Genomic DNA, 16,520 nt, shown 5'->3' with positions numbered 1-16,520 from the left:
AAGGAGGGCAAACATTGGCGTTAACTTTCTGGGCGTTAACATATCAAATGACCTGTCCTGGGTATATTATATTGATATAATCATAAGGAGGGCGAGACAGTGTCTTCACTTTCTTAGGAGGTTAGACAGTTTGGTTCATCACTGAACACTACATCAAACTTCTACAGATGTACAGTTGAAAGTATCCTGAAGAATCATAGTCTGCACATGAGCATAAGAAGCTGGAGAGAGCAGTGGACTCAGTCCAATACAATACAGGTATATATATCCCTCCCACCATCTGCAGTATCTACTGGAGGCACAGCTTCAAGGCAACATCCGTCAAAAATATCCCACCATCTAGTCCATGCCATGTTCTTGCAGCTACCATCGGGCAGTAGGTACAGAAACTTCAAGTTCCTCATCTTCAGGTCCAACCACAGCTACTTCGCTTCAACTATTCAGTTCTTGAACCAACCTGCACAAAGCTAATCACTACAGTTTAGTAACATCCTGACTACTTTGATCATTATGCATTAAAACCAGGCTTTTTAAAATTCTAGTTATATTCTTGTAAAACTTATGTATATTTTATGTATAATTTGTCTTTCTTGTGAATGTTGCTAATATGATGTTTTGTGCCTGTGATACTGCAGCAAATGCTTTTTTTTATTGCACCTGTACGTATATGTACTTGTGCATATGTCAATAAACTCAACTTTGGCTTTGACTAAACTGTTATATTGACTCAAAATACTCCTCTGGCTGCACACCTGAAGATCGTAGAGATCATCTCCAGCTAGCTGTGGTCTGATAAAGCATTTACTAACTCACACTTTTAAAATTATGGATTATGGAATTTTAAATATAAAGAAGCTTGAAAATGTTCTAACACATTTGATATTTACACCTTCCACTGAGCAGACAGCCAAAAAACTCAAACAAGACAAAAACAACTTACAGTCTTGTAGGTCCATGAGGCATCCTTATACAGAATTGAGAAATACAGAACCCTTCATTTGAAACCAAGCTTTAAGTTCAATTTAAACTAGATCTAATAGATTCCAATACCTCACAACATTTGAAATCCATGTCTCCACAGAATTCTTCAGTTCAAAATTTGCTTGATCTCCACACGGATCCACAAATGTATTTAGCTCAAATATGGGTTATTTCATGCTGTGAATCTACCTCCCAGTAGCACTTACTGACTTACAGCCACTTGAACATGGACCTTTTACAAATTCAGCTTCAAAAAGAAAAGTTTCTTTGCATTTGCCGGAGTTGATAACTTTGTTTACCCTTCTCAAACAAAGTGAAATTAGTTTCTAAAGTGCGCCAAAGGATGAAGAAAGTGAAACTAAATATTACTATTTTATTCTATTATGAAATTTAATGTACTTTTGGCCCAACTTTTGTCATCTGTCACATCTATAAGGCTACGTGATGGCCAAATCAATCATGGTCACATGGGACAGAAACCACAAACAAGTCACATTGTTAAAGATAACAGATTTCCTTTCCTAAACAGCATCAGTAAACCTGTTCGATTTTTATAATAATCTGACAGTTTTCAGGTTACTTGTCTGTCATTGATAGTAACTTTTATTTCCAGATTTTATCACTCAAAATTTGCAGTACATCTCAAAAAAAGTGATTCACACCCAAACTACTCCTGAGTCAGTTAATGATACCAAAAATACGGAAACTTTCAAAGTACAGTTAAATATTGTTGAAATGGAAAAGAACGGTAGATCAACTCTTTACCTTATCAGTATATTAGTGGTAGCAACAAAGACAACATTTAAAAAGAAAAAAAAATGGTGTTTTCCCAACTACTTGGCAGACACATTCAAGCCATACATCTCCTTACATTCACATCTGCCAAAGTTATGAGAGGAAATGATAAAATAAATTAAATGTGAAGAAGTACTAGCACTTGTGTTTATGAATTCATAAAGGACAATTATAGTTAGAAATACGTACTTTCTGATGCAAAACATTAAACCATTGAATAGCATAAATGCACTTTGTAGCAGGATACAGGTTGATCTCAAAGCTACTTTGGATAAAATATGTGAACATAAAAAAATGATGTAGAATTCCAGCATGGAGAGCATTACAGCGTCTGTCAAGACACACTGCAGTTAAATTCCTGCATGCTGATAAGTGCTTGCCTGTTGCATTCAAAATCAATATGGCACAAACTGTACTGTTGATAGCCAGAACACAGGGAAAACCTCAGCCAACAACAGTGAGATGAAATCTCACATTATCAGTTTGGTAAAATCAACCTTTCGTGTTTTTTTGATGGACATTCACCATGTTGATCCCTGCTTACCAGCATCAAGTTTCAAATTCCTCCATTAGCAACATATCATAACACCAAGTGCACAGATAATAAAACATTAATTGATTTAAAATAAACTATCTGCTTGGAGGCCATACAAGATTCTATTTAACATAGCAGCAGGAAAATGTATTTACACATTATAATATGTCAAGCTGCTTCAAATGAGAATGAATAAACAGACACATTTTCATAAAATATAAAATATTGACAAAAATGTTGTCATTCATCTTCACAAAATAAATCATTTTGTTTTTTACCATGAAGATGAATGCAAGTTAATAAGTGTCAATTGACCAGGACAATAGAACTCCCATTGGAGATCTATCATTATATGAAATCTGGACAGGATTTGGTCTTATTGTACCCAAAATGAAAAATATTTACTCCTTCAAACACTTAACAAAACAAGTACCAAGAAGACACAAAGACAGCAGTCCATATTTATTTATTTTGGTCAATTAAAATAGAAGAAAATTGATTTCATCATGAACAATAATGAGAAACTCTCCTGTTGGGGTAGGGGAGGCAGTCTAAATTACAGCAGACAGCTTAAAACATGAAAGATTAGCTACAGCTAAATCTGTACAGTATCACATTCCAAGGAAAGGACTACATAGAGAAAAATAATTGCAAGTAAATACATTTCTGACAGCTTTTGTGCGAAAATGATGTTATTAGATTGGAACAGATTGTATTGAGTTCCTGCTGTCAATAATTAACACATAGCTCCAAAACACTGAAGAGTTCGTGGTAAATAGTTCAATCTAAAGATCCATTCTGACCAATCAAGATATTTTCATCCGATCTCATACTGTGCCAGCACCTGCTTGGACAAATCCAATACAGCCAAAATGCCTCTGCCACTTATCAGTGAAGTAGATAAAGCAGTATGAGTTGGTGCAAATGCATTGATCATTGCTCACAATATCCATATGGTTGTGCATCTGGTCTCATAAGAAATCATACAAATACCTTACTATATCAAAGTTTACAGTCCTAGAAAGGGAAAAAATACAGTTGGTTATTAAATTCATTATTACACATGATTTAATAGTAAATTTTGCATTGATTACAATAATTATAACTTACCTACATTAAAAAACTTAACCTGTGCATAGTCATAACCTATCATCATCTGCAGTCTTAACACCACAATGTAATTTAGTGACATGAGCAATTCAGAACAAAATCCCTAAACCACAACAGCTCAGTAATATTCTTCTTGAGTGCCCCCTGTACAGACGGAGCCATAGATATTGTATGCTTGCCAACATCCAAGTTAAACATGGGAACAGTGTGGTGTGGGGAGAGATCTGCCAAAAAGAATCATGTTTAAGGGGGGACTAGAGGGGATCTGCACACAAGAAATAAGAGGCCTAAAATTTTCTTGTGGGACTTCCAGGCGAATTTGTGAGTGCAAATGCAAGCTGCACTAGGCCATAAAGCTTCAAGCTTTAATATTAGATAAACCGAATGGCTAGATACAGTCAGAACTCACTTTAATGTCTGTGCCATTTATGTCTTTCTCTGTATGACCATATATTTTTAAAAATGAGACTTCAAGGATATCTGTTAAAGATTCTTAATAATTCAGCTCAAATTCTTCATTAACTAACAATGAAACTGCAGGAACTGAAAGAAACACTTGTGATTGTTATCTAGTGAGCTGCACCCAGACACTTGCTATTTAGTGAAAGGTATTTTCACATATGTCCCTTTTACCTAACATGTTACTAAGAGCATAGAGTTCTGCCTGAACACAATGGGAGTCATCAAGAGTCATTTCAGAGTGTACCATTTCAATTTCAACTTTTGTGTCTTGGAATACAATCCTCTTCTTTCAATGACAAAATGAGAAAATGCTCAGCCACTTTCAGACTGCAAATTAAAATACAGAAACAGCATTTGTAAAAAAAAAAGAAAAAAAAAACATCTGGTGCTTTCCCGGAATATATATAGAATATACTCTTCTTAGGCAGGCACAGGTATCAATTTTAACCAATGTTTCAATGACAAACTCTGCCATCTTCATCAAGGATGATAACTGGGCATGTCAAGTCCAGAGGTATTTCTACCTCCCTAGTCCATCCCTCCTGATTGGTTAGTCCTCATCCAATCAGGTTTCTGCTATCCCACCTTGTTTGCAATCGACTTCCAGCTCTTACTTAGGGCGAGGCCTTAGTCTTTGTTAAAATTCTTTTCCTCTAGTATAATTTCAGTGGCTTCCTTCACCAGGTGGTCCCAAAAGCCATTGGTGTGGTACAGTAGTGCTGTGCTGGTCAGTCCTATGGCTATGGTCTTGACTAGACATGCCCAGTCATTATCTTTGATGCAAATAGCAGAGTTTGTCATCAAAATGTGGGTTAAAATCAAAACCAGTATCAAGCTGGAAGCCTGAGAAGAGATTATTCATAATATTTGTAAACATTGTCTCAAGTGAGTTATTGAGACCCAAGAAAGAACAACAACAGAAAAGTACAAAACTTCACCCTTTGGGCCATTATTTTTAGCTTCATTTGGTGTTGATGATGTATTTTTGAGAAGATGAACTGTGACTAAAACACACATTTTATTCCATTGAGTTACTTTAAAGTAACTCACACATACCCTTCTGTTTCACTAATCACTAATGTTCAAAATTTCATCAAGTACCTGAACCTTAAGTTGGATTTATATTGCAATGATCGCATTTATCTTTTCTAATGTGATACAGCAAAATTTTTGCATCACTCTTCATGCCATGACTACCTGTGTCTTAGCATTAATAAAATTGCAGGAAATTTGAACTATGTTCATAATTGGGTATTATGGAAATACAATTTGCATTCCATCTTTCTGCTAATTAAGTCCAAGCAAATATTATCTGTTCTCTCAAGACATGATTTGTACCAGGCATCAGCCAAACAGTTTCTGACATTAACACTTGAAAATCTTCCACAGCCATCGAAACATTAACTGTGCCACTGTTTACAGGGCGGACTGAATGATCAATGTGAATGAAAGGCATTGTCATTTGTTGACCTTGCCCACATACCTTCCATGGATCCCACTCTAAAGCTTGCACTCATTATACGGTCATTTGGCAAAAGCAATTCTATAGGGGATTTAGGGATTGCAAGAGGGAGAATAACTGTCTTGAAATTGCTCTGAAAAAATGTTACTGAGCAATGAAATCAAAGTCAAAGTATTTGATCAGATGTAATGTCATCCACATGAAGCAAAATAAAGGATGGATCAAGAAAAGGGTAATTAAAGAATATTTTAAAAAAGCCACAACAGCAATTAAAATGTGAAGAAATAACGGTCCACACCTGTAAAACTTAATTGTCAGTGCTAAAGCGATCCTATGGTAGTGATTAAGATTACCACACTGCTAAAATTAATGTGCTGAAGTGAACAAGTCCCATTTTTTCTAGTGAGTATAATGTACATCTAAAATACCATTACATCGACATCCCATATTTGAATGCCACGTACCTTGGTGAGGTAATGTCATTGCAAAACCTCTGGTGGAGGAGGGATCTCAATAAACAACTGCTTGATTTCCACATTTAACTGTACATAACATAGTCACTTGCAGTAGCTATCATTGTGCATAACTTCAAGGGTAATAATCTCTGATTGCTACCTGTGCCACGTGCCTATGAGTAAGTATAGGATGATTTGGCAGATGAATGTGTGGCTGAGGAATTGATGCAGGGGCAAGCATTCAGATTTGAGGATCTTGGGCATTTTCCCTGGAGAAGTATGACCTGTACAAAAAGGATGGGTGAAACTTGAACATGATGCAGTTCAACCCAGAAAAGTGTGAAGTAATTCACTTTGGAAGGGCAAATGTCAAGGCACAATACAGGATTAATGACAGGACTCTTGGCAGTGTGGTGGAACAAAGGGATCTTAGGGTCCATGTTCATAGATCCCGGAGCTGGTTGTTAAGAAGGCATATGGTGCATTGGCTTTCTTTAGCTGGTGGATTGACTTCAAGATCCATGAGCTTATGTTGCAACTCTTTAAAACCCTGGTTTGATTCAGTTTGATTGTCTTGTTATCAGAGAGATATGGAATCCTTAGAGGGGATGCAGAGGAGATTTACCAGGATGCTGCCTATACTAGAGAACATGTCTTGAGAGTGAGCTAGGGCTTTTCTCTTTAGAGCATAAGAGGATGAGAGGCAACTTGATAAACATAGTTAAGGTGATAAGAGGCATAGATCAAGTGAATAGCCAAAGACATTCCCCAACAGCGGAAATAGCTAATACAAGGGACATAATTTTAAGGTGATTGGAGAGGAGTATACGAGGATGTCAGAGGTAAGTTTTTTTTTTAAACAGAGTGGTGGATGCACAGAACACCCTGCCAGGGTTTGAGGTAGAGACAGATACATTAGAGGTGTTTAAGTAACTCTTAGATAGGCACATAGATCGTAAAAAAATAGTGGGCTAAGTAGGTTAGGTTAGATTGATATTATAGTAGGTTACAAGGTCGGCACATGATAGGCCAAAGGGCTATACTGCACTGTAATGTTCCACATTCTATGTTTTCTCACAGCTGTTCAATTTCTTCTCTCCACCCCTCACTCTTCTTTAGAACTTAAAATATATTGGATTTCTAACTTTTCTTTTTCCTCTTGGAAGATTGTTACCTGAAATATTAACTGTTTCCCTCTTCACAGATGTTCTCTTACCTGTGGTGGCTCTTCAGCACCCCACATTTGTAAAGCAATTATATACTATTAAACCTTGTCTGCAGATAATCCAAAGGATCAGCTTTATAATTATAACACAAAAGCTGCCTTTTCAGTGTTTATGATTCAACAATAGAAAACAACTTTGTATACCTGGCAATTGCTCTGATGAAATCAAGACTTGCAGTGCATTTATACTTTGGTCCATCCAGCTGATCATCATGGCCAACAAGGGTTAATAGTTGAAGGGCCACCAGGGTTGTGATCTGAAAAGGGAAGGAAAAATACTGATTATTTTACGTCATTCCACAACATGAAATTGAAATAGACTAAAACAGAAACAAATGCTTGCATTGTGCAATGTAAATACTCAGAACAACAATTATTACTGCTATCAAATTAGTACTCTCAATTGATTGAATAATTCTTGTGGCAATCTGAACAAATTACATCTTATATATTGTAAACTGACCAAGTGATGCCTCAAATTCCAAAATTGCATTCATTCCTCTATTGTTGGTCCTCTACTTTTTAGTTGCTTTGATCTTCTGGTTTGTTTCAATTCATCACCACCTCATTGACTAAGTTTTCATCCAGCATAAGTTTTTTTCTAAAAATGTATCAAAATTAATTCACTTCCCATAATAAATCAAATAAAATACTTCACATAGCATGGAGCCATTTTGAGAAGAAAAAATTTTTTTTTTAAAACTTGCCTTCCACACAACAGTATGTACAGTCAGTACTGTACTGACATGCGAATTGGATTACATGGTCATGCTACTAAAGTGGAACATAAACCATTAACATTCTAATTCAGTAGTGAGACTGCTGTGCAGTGAGACAAAACTGATATCCATGCAGTCTGTGTATATGTTACAAACCAACCCCCCAGCATTGCAATGGCCAATTTTGCTTTATTTCCTTTAATTATATTCCATTTGTAAATGAAAGAAATATCCATCAAAAGATCACCAAAGATGCCAGGAATAAAATATATTCTTATGACTATCTCTGAAATGTAGAGCAGCCATTTAACTAAAATTTTACAGCTTTCAGACTATTACTTGCAAAATAAAATGCTTCACATACATTTCATTACACTACTTGTTCAACTCAGTTTAGATTAATTAAAACATGTACAGTGGAAACATGGGAAGGATGGGGGCGAGGAAAGAATTAATCTGTGGTTATGGCTATTTGATCATAAATGAGAACCAAACCATGCATATCTTAAATTGGACAAGTACAGTTTGAGATGGATCATCTGCTAGGCAGGAAAAGCAATGGCAATGATCCAAACATGAATACATACACACTGCTACAAAACCCCTACTGCAATCAAAACTACATTAATTTCTGGTAATGCAAGCTGCAACAGAGCTTAATTTAAATTTTCTCATATTAAGTATTAACTTTTTCAAAAATAAGAAGTTCAGAACTTTGGATTAATAAATATAATACCAGAATTAGGTTTGTTATCACTGATATTTGTTAACTTAGCAGCAGCAGTTCAATGTTATACATAATATGGAAAGAAAAAAGTTTATTACACTAAGTACATACATATATTAAAAAGATTAAAAATAGTGCAAAAACAGAAGTAGTATAGTTTTTAAAAAGTGAGATAGTGTTCATGGGTTCAATGTCCATTTAGGAATCATACAACAAAGGGGAAGAAGCTGTTCCTGAATGGCTGAGTGTGTACCTTCAGGCTTCTCTACCTCCTTCCCAACAATATCAATAAGAAGGAATACCCTGGGTGATGGGGGGGGGGGGGGGTCTCAATAATGGACATCGCCTTCCTTAGGCACCAATCCTTAAAGTTGTCTTGGATACTACAAAGGCTAGTATCCAAGCTGGAGCTAGTTTTACAATTTTCCATAGCTTCTTTCAGTCCTGTGCAGTAGCCCACATCCCCATACCAGACAGAAATGCAACCTGTTTGAATGCTCTCCATGGTAAATCTATGGAAGTTCTTGAGTGTTTTAGGAGACAAACTAAATTTCTTCAAACTCCTAATGAAATATTTCCATGGTATTGCCTTCTTTATAGTTGCATTAATATGTTGGGTCTAGGTTGGATTTTTAGAGATCTTGACACCCAGGAACTTTAAATTGCTCACTCTCTTCCCTTCTGATCCCTCTATGAGGATTAGATCATGTTCCCTCGTCTTACCCTTCCTGAAGTCTACAATCACCTGTTTTGTCTTACTGACATTAAGTGCAAGGTTGTTGCTGAGACATCTCTCAAATAGTTGGTGTATCTTACTCCTGTATGCCCTCTCATCTCCATCTGAGATTCTACCAACAATGGTTGCATCATCAACAAAATAAATAGATGGTGTTTGTGCTATATCTAGCCACACAGTAATGGGTATAGAGAGAGTAGAGCAATGGCTAAGTACACATCCTTGAGGTGCACCAGTGTTGATCATCAATGAGGAGGAGATCCGCACGGATTGTGGTCTTCCACTTAGCAACTCGAGGATCCAATTGCAAAGGGAGATACAAAGGACAAGGTTCAGTAACTTACCAATCAGGATCATGGGAATGATGGGTGTTAAACGTTGAGCTATAGTCAATGAAGAGCATCCTGACATAGGTGTTTGCATTGTCCAGGCGATCTAAGGCCATACGAAGAAGAATTGAGACTGCGTTTGCTGTAGACCTATTGTGGCGATAGGCAAATTGCAGTGGGTCCAGGTCCTCGCTGAGGGAGGAGTTCATTCTAGCCATGACCAATCTCTTAAAGCATTTCATCACCATAAATGTGAGTGCTACTAGGCGATGGTCACTAAGGCAACTCACATTACTCATCTTAAGCACTTGTATAATTGTTGCCTCTTTGAAGCAGGTGACAGCTTCTGACCGTAGCAGTGAGAGATTGAAAATGTCCTGGAATACTCCCGCCAGTTGGATGGCACAAGTATTTAGAGCCTTACCAGGTACTCCATCGGAGCCTGTCGCCTTACATTTTACATTAAATTCAAAGAGTGATAAAAAATGTTGTTGGATAAATGAATCAGGAGCAAGAGAGGAGGCAACTCACAGGTATGTGTGTGAGATTTTAAAGAGTGTTTGTGGGCTTTCGTCATGTTCTGGCAGCCTAATCAAATAGCAATTCCTTAACTAGGGCAAATAAAAATAAGATAGGGATAAGTGGGGCGGCCATTGTTTGGATGATTCTGTGTTAGAGTGGGGAAGCTTTGGCGAGTTAAGTATCTGGTAAGTTTCTTTTTCTTCATTCTTCACCTTTTAGTACATAGTTAGAGCAGTGAGGATGACTCCAGAGGCTGTGTTGTGCTCACTGTGTGAGATATGGGAATTCTGGAATTCCCCCATAACTACATCTGCACCAGGTGCACCAAGCTGTAGCTCCTCAGAAATCATGTTAAGGAACTGGACCTTTGGCTCATACAGGAAATTAAGGAGGTGATAGATAGGAGCAACAGGAAGATAGTCACCCCTAAGTTGCAGGAGGCAGGTAGCTGGGAGAGGGAAAAGAAATGGGCTGACAGTGCAGAGTACCCAAATGGCCATTCCTCTCTATAAGTATACTGCTTTGGATACTGTTGGGAGCATGCGGAATCTACCTATCAAGGGGAAGCTACAGAGACCAGGTCTCCAGCACTCATTCTGGTGTTTTGGCTCCGAAGGGAAGGTGGGTAGGGGAGGACTGCAGTAGTGATAGGGGTTCAATAGTTAAGAGGAGTAGGCACAAGATTCAGTGGACACAACAGAGATACACATATGGTATGTTGCCTCCCAAATGTCAGGGTCAGGGATGTTTCAAATCAGGTCCATGGCATTCCTAATACTTGGAGGGTGAGCAGCCAGAAGGCTTGACACATACTGGCACCATTGACATTGATATAGGTAGAAAAAGAAACAGATGTGGCAGAGCTTGAATGCTATTACTTCATATAAAGTTAAATCAGGTGACTTAGGTCACCACAGGGCTTCGCTTCCAGATGAGCTCAATGCCTTCTATGCTTGTTTTAACCATCTAAATATGGAGAAACCATCACAAGCTACCACAGCCCCCAATGATCCTATGATTTTGGTCTCTGAAGCCAAGGCACGAGCAGCCTTCAGGAGGGTGAACCCCCAAAAGCATCCAACCCAGACAAGGTACCTGGCCAAGTACTAAAGACCTGTGCTGATCAACTGGCTTGAGTGTTCACTAGGACCTTTAACTTCTTGCTTCATAAATCTGAGGTCCCAACCTGCTTCAGACAGGCTTCAATTAATTTGGTGCCCAAGAAGAAAATCGTGACCTGCCTCAAGACTATCTTCCAACAGCACTTACATCCACAGTGGTGAAGTGTTTTGAGAGGTTGGTGATGAAACTTATTTCCTGCCTGAGAAGCAACTTAGATTCACTCCAATTTGCCTACTGGAGCAACAGGTCCAAAGCAGATGCCATGCCATTGGCTCTTTACTCAATCCTGGAACATTACATCAGAATGCTCTTTAACAACTACAGCTCAGTATTCAATAACATCATCCTCTCAAATCTGTAATCAAGAAGCTCCTAGACCTTGGCCTCAATACTGCCTCATTTGCAGAACCCAGTCAGTTCAGATTGACAATAACATCTCCTCCATGATCTCCACAAGCACAGGTGCAGCACAAGTCTGTGTGCATAACCCCCTGCTCTACTTGCTTTGCACTTAAGATTGTGTGGCTAAGTACAGTAACAATGCCATACTCAAATTTGCTGATGACACCACTGTAGTAGGCTGAATCAAAGGGGGCAATGACTCAGCATATAGGAGGGAGATTGAAAATCTGTCTGAGTGGTGCCATAACAACAAACTCTTACTCAATGTTAGCAAGACTAAGGAGCTGATTCTTCACTCCTTAAGAAGGAAACCAAAGTATCAGAGGTGAAGAAGGTCAGCAACTTTAAATTCCTGTGTTATTTTGGAGGACCTGTCCTGGGCCCAGCACATCAGTGCAATTATGAAGAAAGCATGGCAGCATCTTTACTTCCTTAGGAGTTTGCAATGATTCAGAATGACATTTAGAACTTCAACAAATATCTATAGACGAGTAGTGGACCACATATTGAATGGCTGCACCACAGCCTGGTATGGAAACACCAATGCCTTTAAATAGAAAATCCTACAAAAAGTAGTGGATGTAGCCCAATCTATCACAGGTAAAGCTCTCCGAACCACTGAGCACACCTACATGAAACACTGCAGCAGAAAAACAGCATTAATCATCAGGGAGCCCCAGCACCCAAGACATGCTCTCTTCTCCTTGCTGCCATCAGGAAGGAAGTACAGGAGCCTCAGGATTCACATCACCAGGTTCTGGAGCAGTTACTACCCTTAACCATCAGGGTTTTGAACCAAAGGGGATAATGTCACTCAACTTCACTTTCCTCATCATTGAAAATGCCCTACAACCAATGGATTCCCTTTCAAGGACTTTTTATCTCATGCTCTCGATACATATTTCTTATTAATTTATTATGATTACTTCAGTTTGCATTGTTTGTTGTCTTTTGCATGTGGGTTGAACACCTCAAGTTGCTGTGGTCTTTCATTGATTCTGTTACGGTTATTATTGTCTAGATTTATTGAGAATGCCTGTAAGAAAATGATTCGCAGGGTTGCATATAGTGATATATATGTACTTTGTTCGTAAATTAACTTTGAGGTCCTGAAGAGAGAATTTAGGGAGCTAGGTAGAAAGCTGAAAAGCAGGACTCTGGAGTAGTAATGCCTGGGCTGCTGCCTGTGCCATGTGCCAGTGAGGGCAGGAATAGGATGATTTAGCATATGAATGCATAGCTGAGGAACTAGTGTAGGGGGCAGGGTTTCAGATTTATGGATCATTGTGATCTCTTCTGGGAAAGGTTCGACCTGTACAAAAGGGGCAGGTTATACCTGAACCAGAGGGGGACCAATATCCTTGCGGGCAGGTTTGCTAAAACTGTTCATTAGGGTTTAAATTCATTTGGCAGTGGGATGGGAACTGGAGTGAGAGGGGAGCGGATGGGACAGTGAGTATATAAGTTGAGCCATTGAGAGGTGAGACTGTCAGGAAGGACAGGCTGACAACAGGGCAAAATTTAAATCAGTGTGATGAGTTGCAGTATAACAGGGAGACAAAAATTGAAAAGGGTGACAATTACAGGACTGAAGGTGTTATATTTGAGTGCACACAGTATATGTGCATATGACTTTGTAGCACAGTTAGAGATTGGCAGATATGATGTTGTAGGCATCATTGAGTATTGGCTGAAAGAAGAGTACAGTTAGGAGCTTAACATCCAAGGATCCATATTGTGTCAAAAGGGCAGGAAGGTAGGCAGAGGGAATAGCGTGGCTCTGTCAGTAAAAAAAATTTAATCAAATCCTTGGAAAGAGGTGACATAGGACTGGGAGATGTAGAATCGTTATGAGTAAAGTTAAGAAACTGCAAGGGTAAAAAGACCCTGGCAGGAGTTACATACATGCCTCCAAACAGTAGCCAGGATGTGGGGTAGAAATTACAGAGAGAAATAGAAAATGAATGTCAAAAGGGCAAGAGCAAACACGAGGAGATCTGCAGATGCTGGAAATTCAAACAACACACAAAATGCTGGTGGAACACAGCAGGCCAGGTGAAGGGTCCTGACGAAGGGTCTCCGCCCGAAACGTCAACAGTGCTTCTCCATATAGATGCTGCCTGGCCTGCTGTGTTTCACAAGCATTTTGTGTGTGTTGTCAAAAGGGCAAGGTTGCAATAGTCGTGGGGTTTTCAAAAGGCAGATAGATTGGGAAAAAACAGGTTTTGCTGATTTTGGATCCCAAGAGAGATAGTTTGTATGCCTATAGATGGCTTTTTAGAGCTGCTTGTTGTTGAGTCCACCAGCTTTTCTGGATTAGGTATTCTGCAATGAACTGGGTTTAATTAAGGAGCCTAGGGTAAAGGAACCCTTAAGAAGCAGTGATCATAATAAGACAGAATTGCAATTTGAGAGAGAAGCTAAAGTCAAATGTATCAGTATTACAGTGGAATAAAGGGAATTACAGAGGAATGAGAGAGGCGTTGGCCAAAGTTGATTAAAAAGGGGACAATAATGGGCATGACAGCAGAGCAGCAATGCTTGAAGTTTCTGGGAGCAACTTGGAAGGCACAAGATAGATACATCCCGAAGAAGTAGTATTATAAAGACAGGATGATACAACCTATGGCTGACAAAGGAAGACAAAGCCAACATGACAACAAATGAGAGGGCATAAAATAGAGTAAAAATTAATGGGAAGTTGAGAGGATTTGGAAGCTTTTAAAAACCAACAGAAGGCAACTAAAAACGCAATAAGAGAAATGATTAAATATGAAGGTAAGCTAGCCAATAATATTAAAGAGGATACCAAAAGTTTTTTCAGATGTATAAAGAGTAAGAGAGAGACAAGAGTATATATCGGATCGTTGGTAAATTATGCTGAAGAGGTAGTAATGGGGGACAAGAAAGTGGCAGACAAAGTCAGTAAGTATTTTTCATCAGTTTTCACTTGGAAGACACTAGTCAGAATGTCAGTATGCCAGAAGTTCAATATGTCAGGAGGTAGAAGTAAGCGCAGTTGCTAGTACTAGGGAGAAGGTGCTCGGGAAATTGAAAGGTCTGAAGGTAGATAAGTCGCCTGGACCAGATGGACTACACCCCAGGGTTTTGAAAGAGTTGGCTAAAGAGATTATGGAAGCATTAGTAATGATCTTTCAGAAATCATTAAATTCTGGCATGGTTCCGCAGGACTGTAAAATTGCAAATGTCACTCCATAATTCAAGAAGGGATGGAGGTAAATGAAAGGAAATTATAGTCCAGTTAGCCTGACTTCAGTGGTTGGCAAGATGTTGGGAGTCGATTTTTAAGGATGTGGTTTTGGGGTACTTGGAGGTAGCTGATAAAATAGGCCACAATCAGCATGGTTTTCTTAAGGGAAAAGCTTCCCTGACAAATTTGTTGGAATACTTTTTGGAAATAACAAGCAAGATAGATAAAGAAGAATTGGTGGATGTTGTGTACTTGAATTTTCAGAAGGCCTTTGACAAGGTGCCACACATGAGGCTGCGTAACAAGAGCCCATGGTATTACAGTAAAGGTACTAGCATAGATAAAGCATTGGCTGATTGGCAGGAGGCAAAGAGTGAGAATAAACGGAGCTTTTCTGGTTGGCTACTGGTGATTAGTGACGTGCCGCATGGCTTGGCATTGGGACCAGTTCTTTTTATGTTGTATGTCAGTGATTGAGATGATGATGAAATTGATGGCTTTGTGGCTAGGCTGCAGACAAGATGAAGGTAAGTGGAGTTGCAGGTAGTGTTGAGGAAGCAAGGAGGCTACAGAAAGGCTTAGACAGATCAGAAGAATAGGCAAAGAAGTGGCAGATAGTAGCCGTACAGGTCATCTTGTAGGTAGAGCCAGTGGTGAGGTAGGCAAGTGCGATGTTAGCATTCACTTTGAGAGGACAAGAATATAAAAACCAGGATGCAATGCTGAGGCTTCATAAGGCACTAGTGAAGCCTCATTTGGAGCAGTTTTGGGCCTCCTATCTAAGAAAGGATGTGCTGACATTGGAGATGATTCAAAGGAGGTTCACAACAATAATTCCAAGAATGAAAGGTTTATCATTTGGCTCTGGGCCTATATTTGTTGGAATTTAGAAGAATGGGGGGGAGGGGGGGGGGATCTCACTGAAACCGATCGAATGCTGAAAGGCCTAGATAGAGTGGATGTGATGTTTCTTATAGTGGGTGAGTCTATGACCAGAGTGCAGACTTCAGGAAAGAGAGACGTCCATCTAGAACGCAGATGATGAGGAATTTGCTTAGCTAGAGTGAGGTGAGTCTGTGGAATTCATTGCCACAGGTAGCTGTGAAGGCCAGGTCTTTGGGTGTATTTAAGGCAGAGGTTGATAGATTCTTGATAAGCCAGGGTGTGAAAGGTTACAGGAAGAAGACAGGAGAATGGAGTTGAAGGGAAATGGATCATTCTAATTCTGCTCCCATGCCTTATGGTCTTATGTGTTAGATAGATGTATATACTATACAGTTCTACTCAAATGGCAACCTGAAAAATAAACTTTTTTTCTTATTTGGGAAAGTTGGAAAATTACTTCAATTCGTCAAGGTATCTGCATATTATTTGCCGAGCAGAGTATTATATGCCCTACAGGTCAAATAATCTAATATATACATTATATATTTGATTTTTTTCTAAATTTTAAGGCTGCCAAAAAAAAGTCGTCACCAACAACATTTTTTTTTACCCAGACTGTAGCCACTTTTATTTTCAAGGTGGAACTAGATACGTTTTTTACGTATGAGGACACAAATGGCTGTGAATCGTATGTTTTAAATGGAAGTACAGTTTCTCCATGATCTGATGAAGAGTAGAACAAGGGGCTGAATGGCCAATGATTATTCCGTAGTTCTAGATTTAACATACTAGAACATTCCTTCAATAATTAAGTACCTCAAGTTATATCCTGAAACTACTGA

General features: G+C 38.8%; 1 protein-coding gene across 2 annotated transcripts in view; it reads right to left on the bottom strand.

Annotated features, from left to right (window-relative positions):
* Positions 1-2,761: 2,761 nt before the first annotated feature.
* The window catches only part of orc5 (origin recognition complex, subunit 5), a 93,654-nt gene continuing 79,895 nt past the window's right edge, over positions 2,762-16,520 (bottom strand). For both annotated transcript variants that reach the window (XM_059987186.1, XM_059987187.1), the window contains exons 14-15: positions 7,170-7,282; positions 2,762-3,328 (exon numbers count right to left, since the gene is read on the bottom strand). In XM_059987186.1, coding sequence (XP_059843169.1) covers positions 3,283-3,328; positions 7,170-7,282 — 159 coding nt within the window. In that variant the 3' untranslated portion in view covers positions 2,762-3,282. The remainder of the gene's footprint in view (positions 3,329-7,169; positions 7,283-16,520) is intronic.

Source organism: Hypanus sabinus, chromosome 13 (assembly GCF_030144855.1).
Source record: "Hypanus sabinus isolate sHypSab1 chromosome 13, sHypSab1.hap1, whole genome shotgun sequence".
In the NCBI taxonomy this organism is placed as follows: domain Eukaryota; kingdom Metazoa; phylum Chordata; class Chondrichthyes; order Myliobatiformes; family Dasyatidae; genus Hypanus; species Hypanus sabinus.
This window is presented reverse-complemented; position numbering and strand designations above follow the sequence as displayed.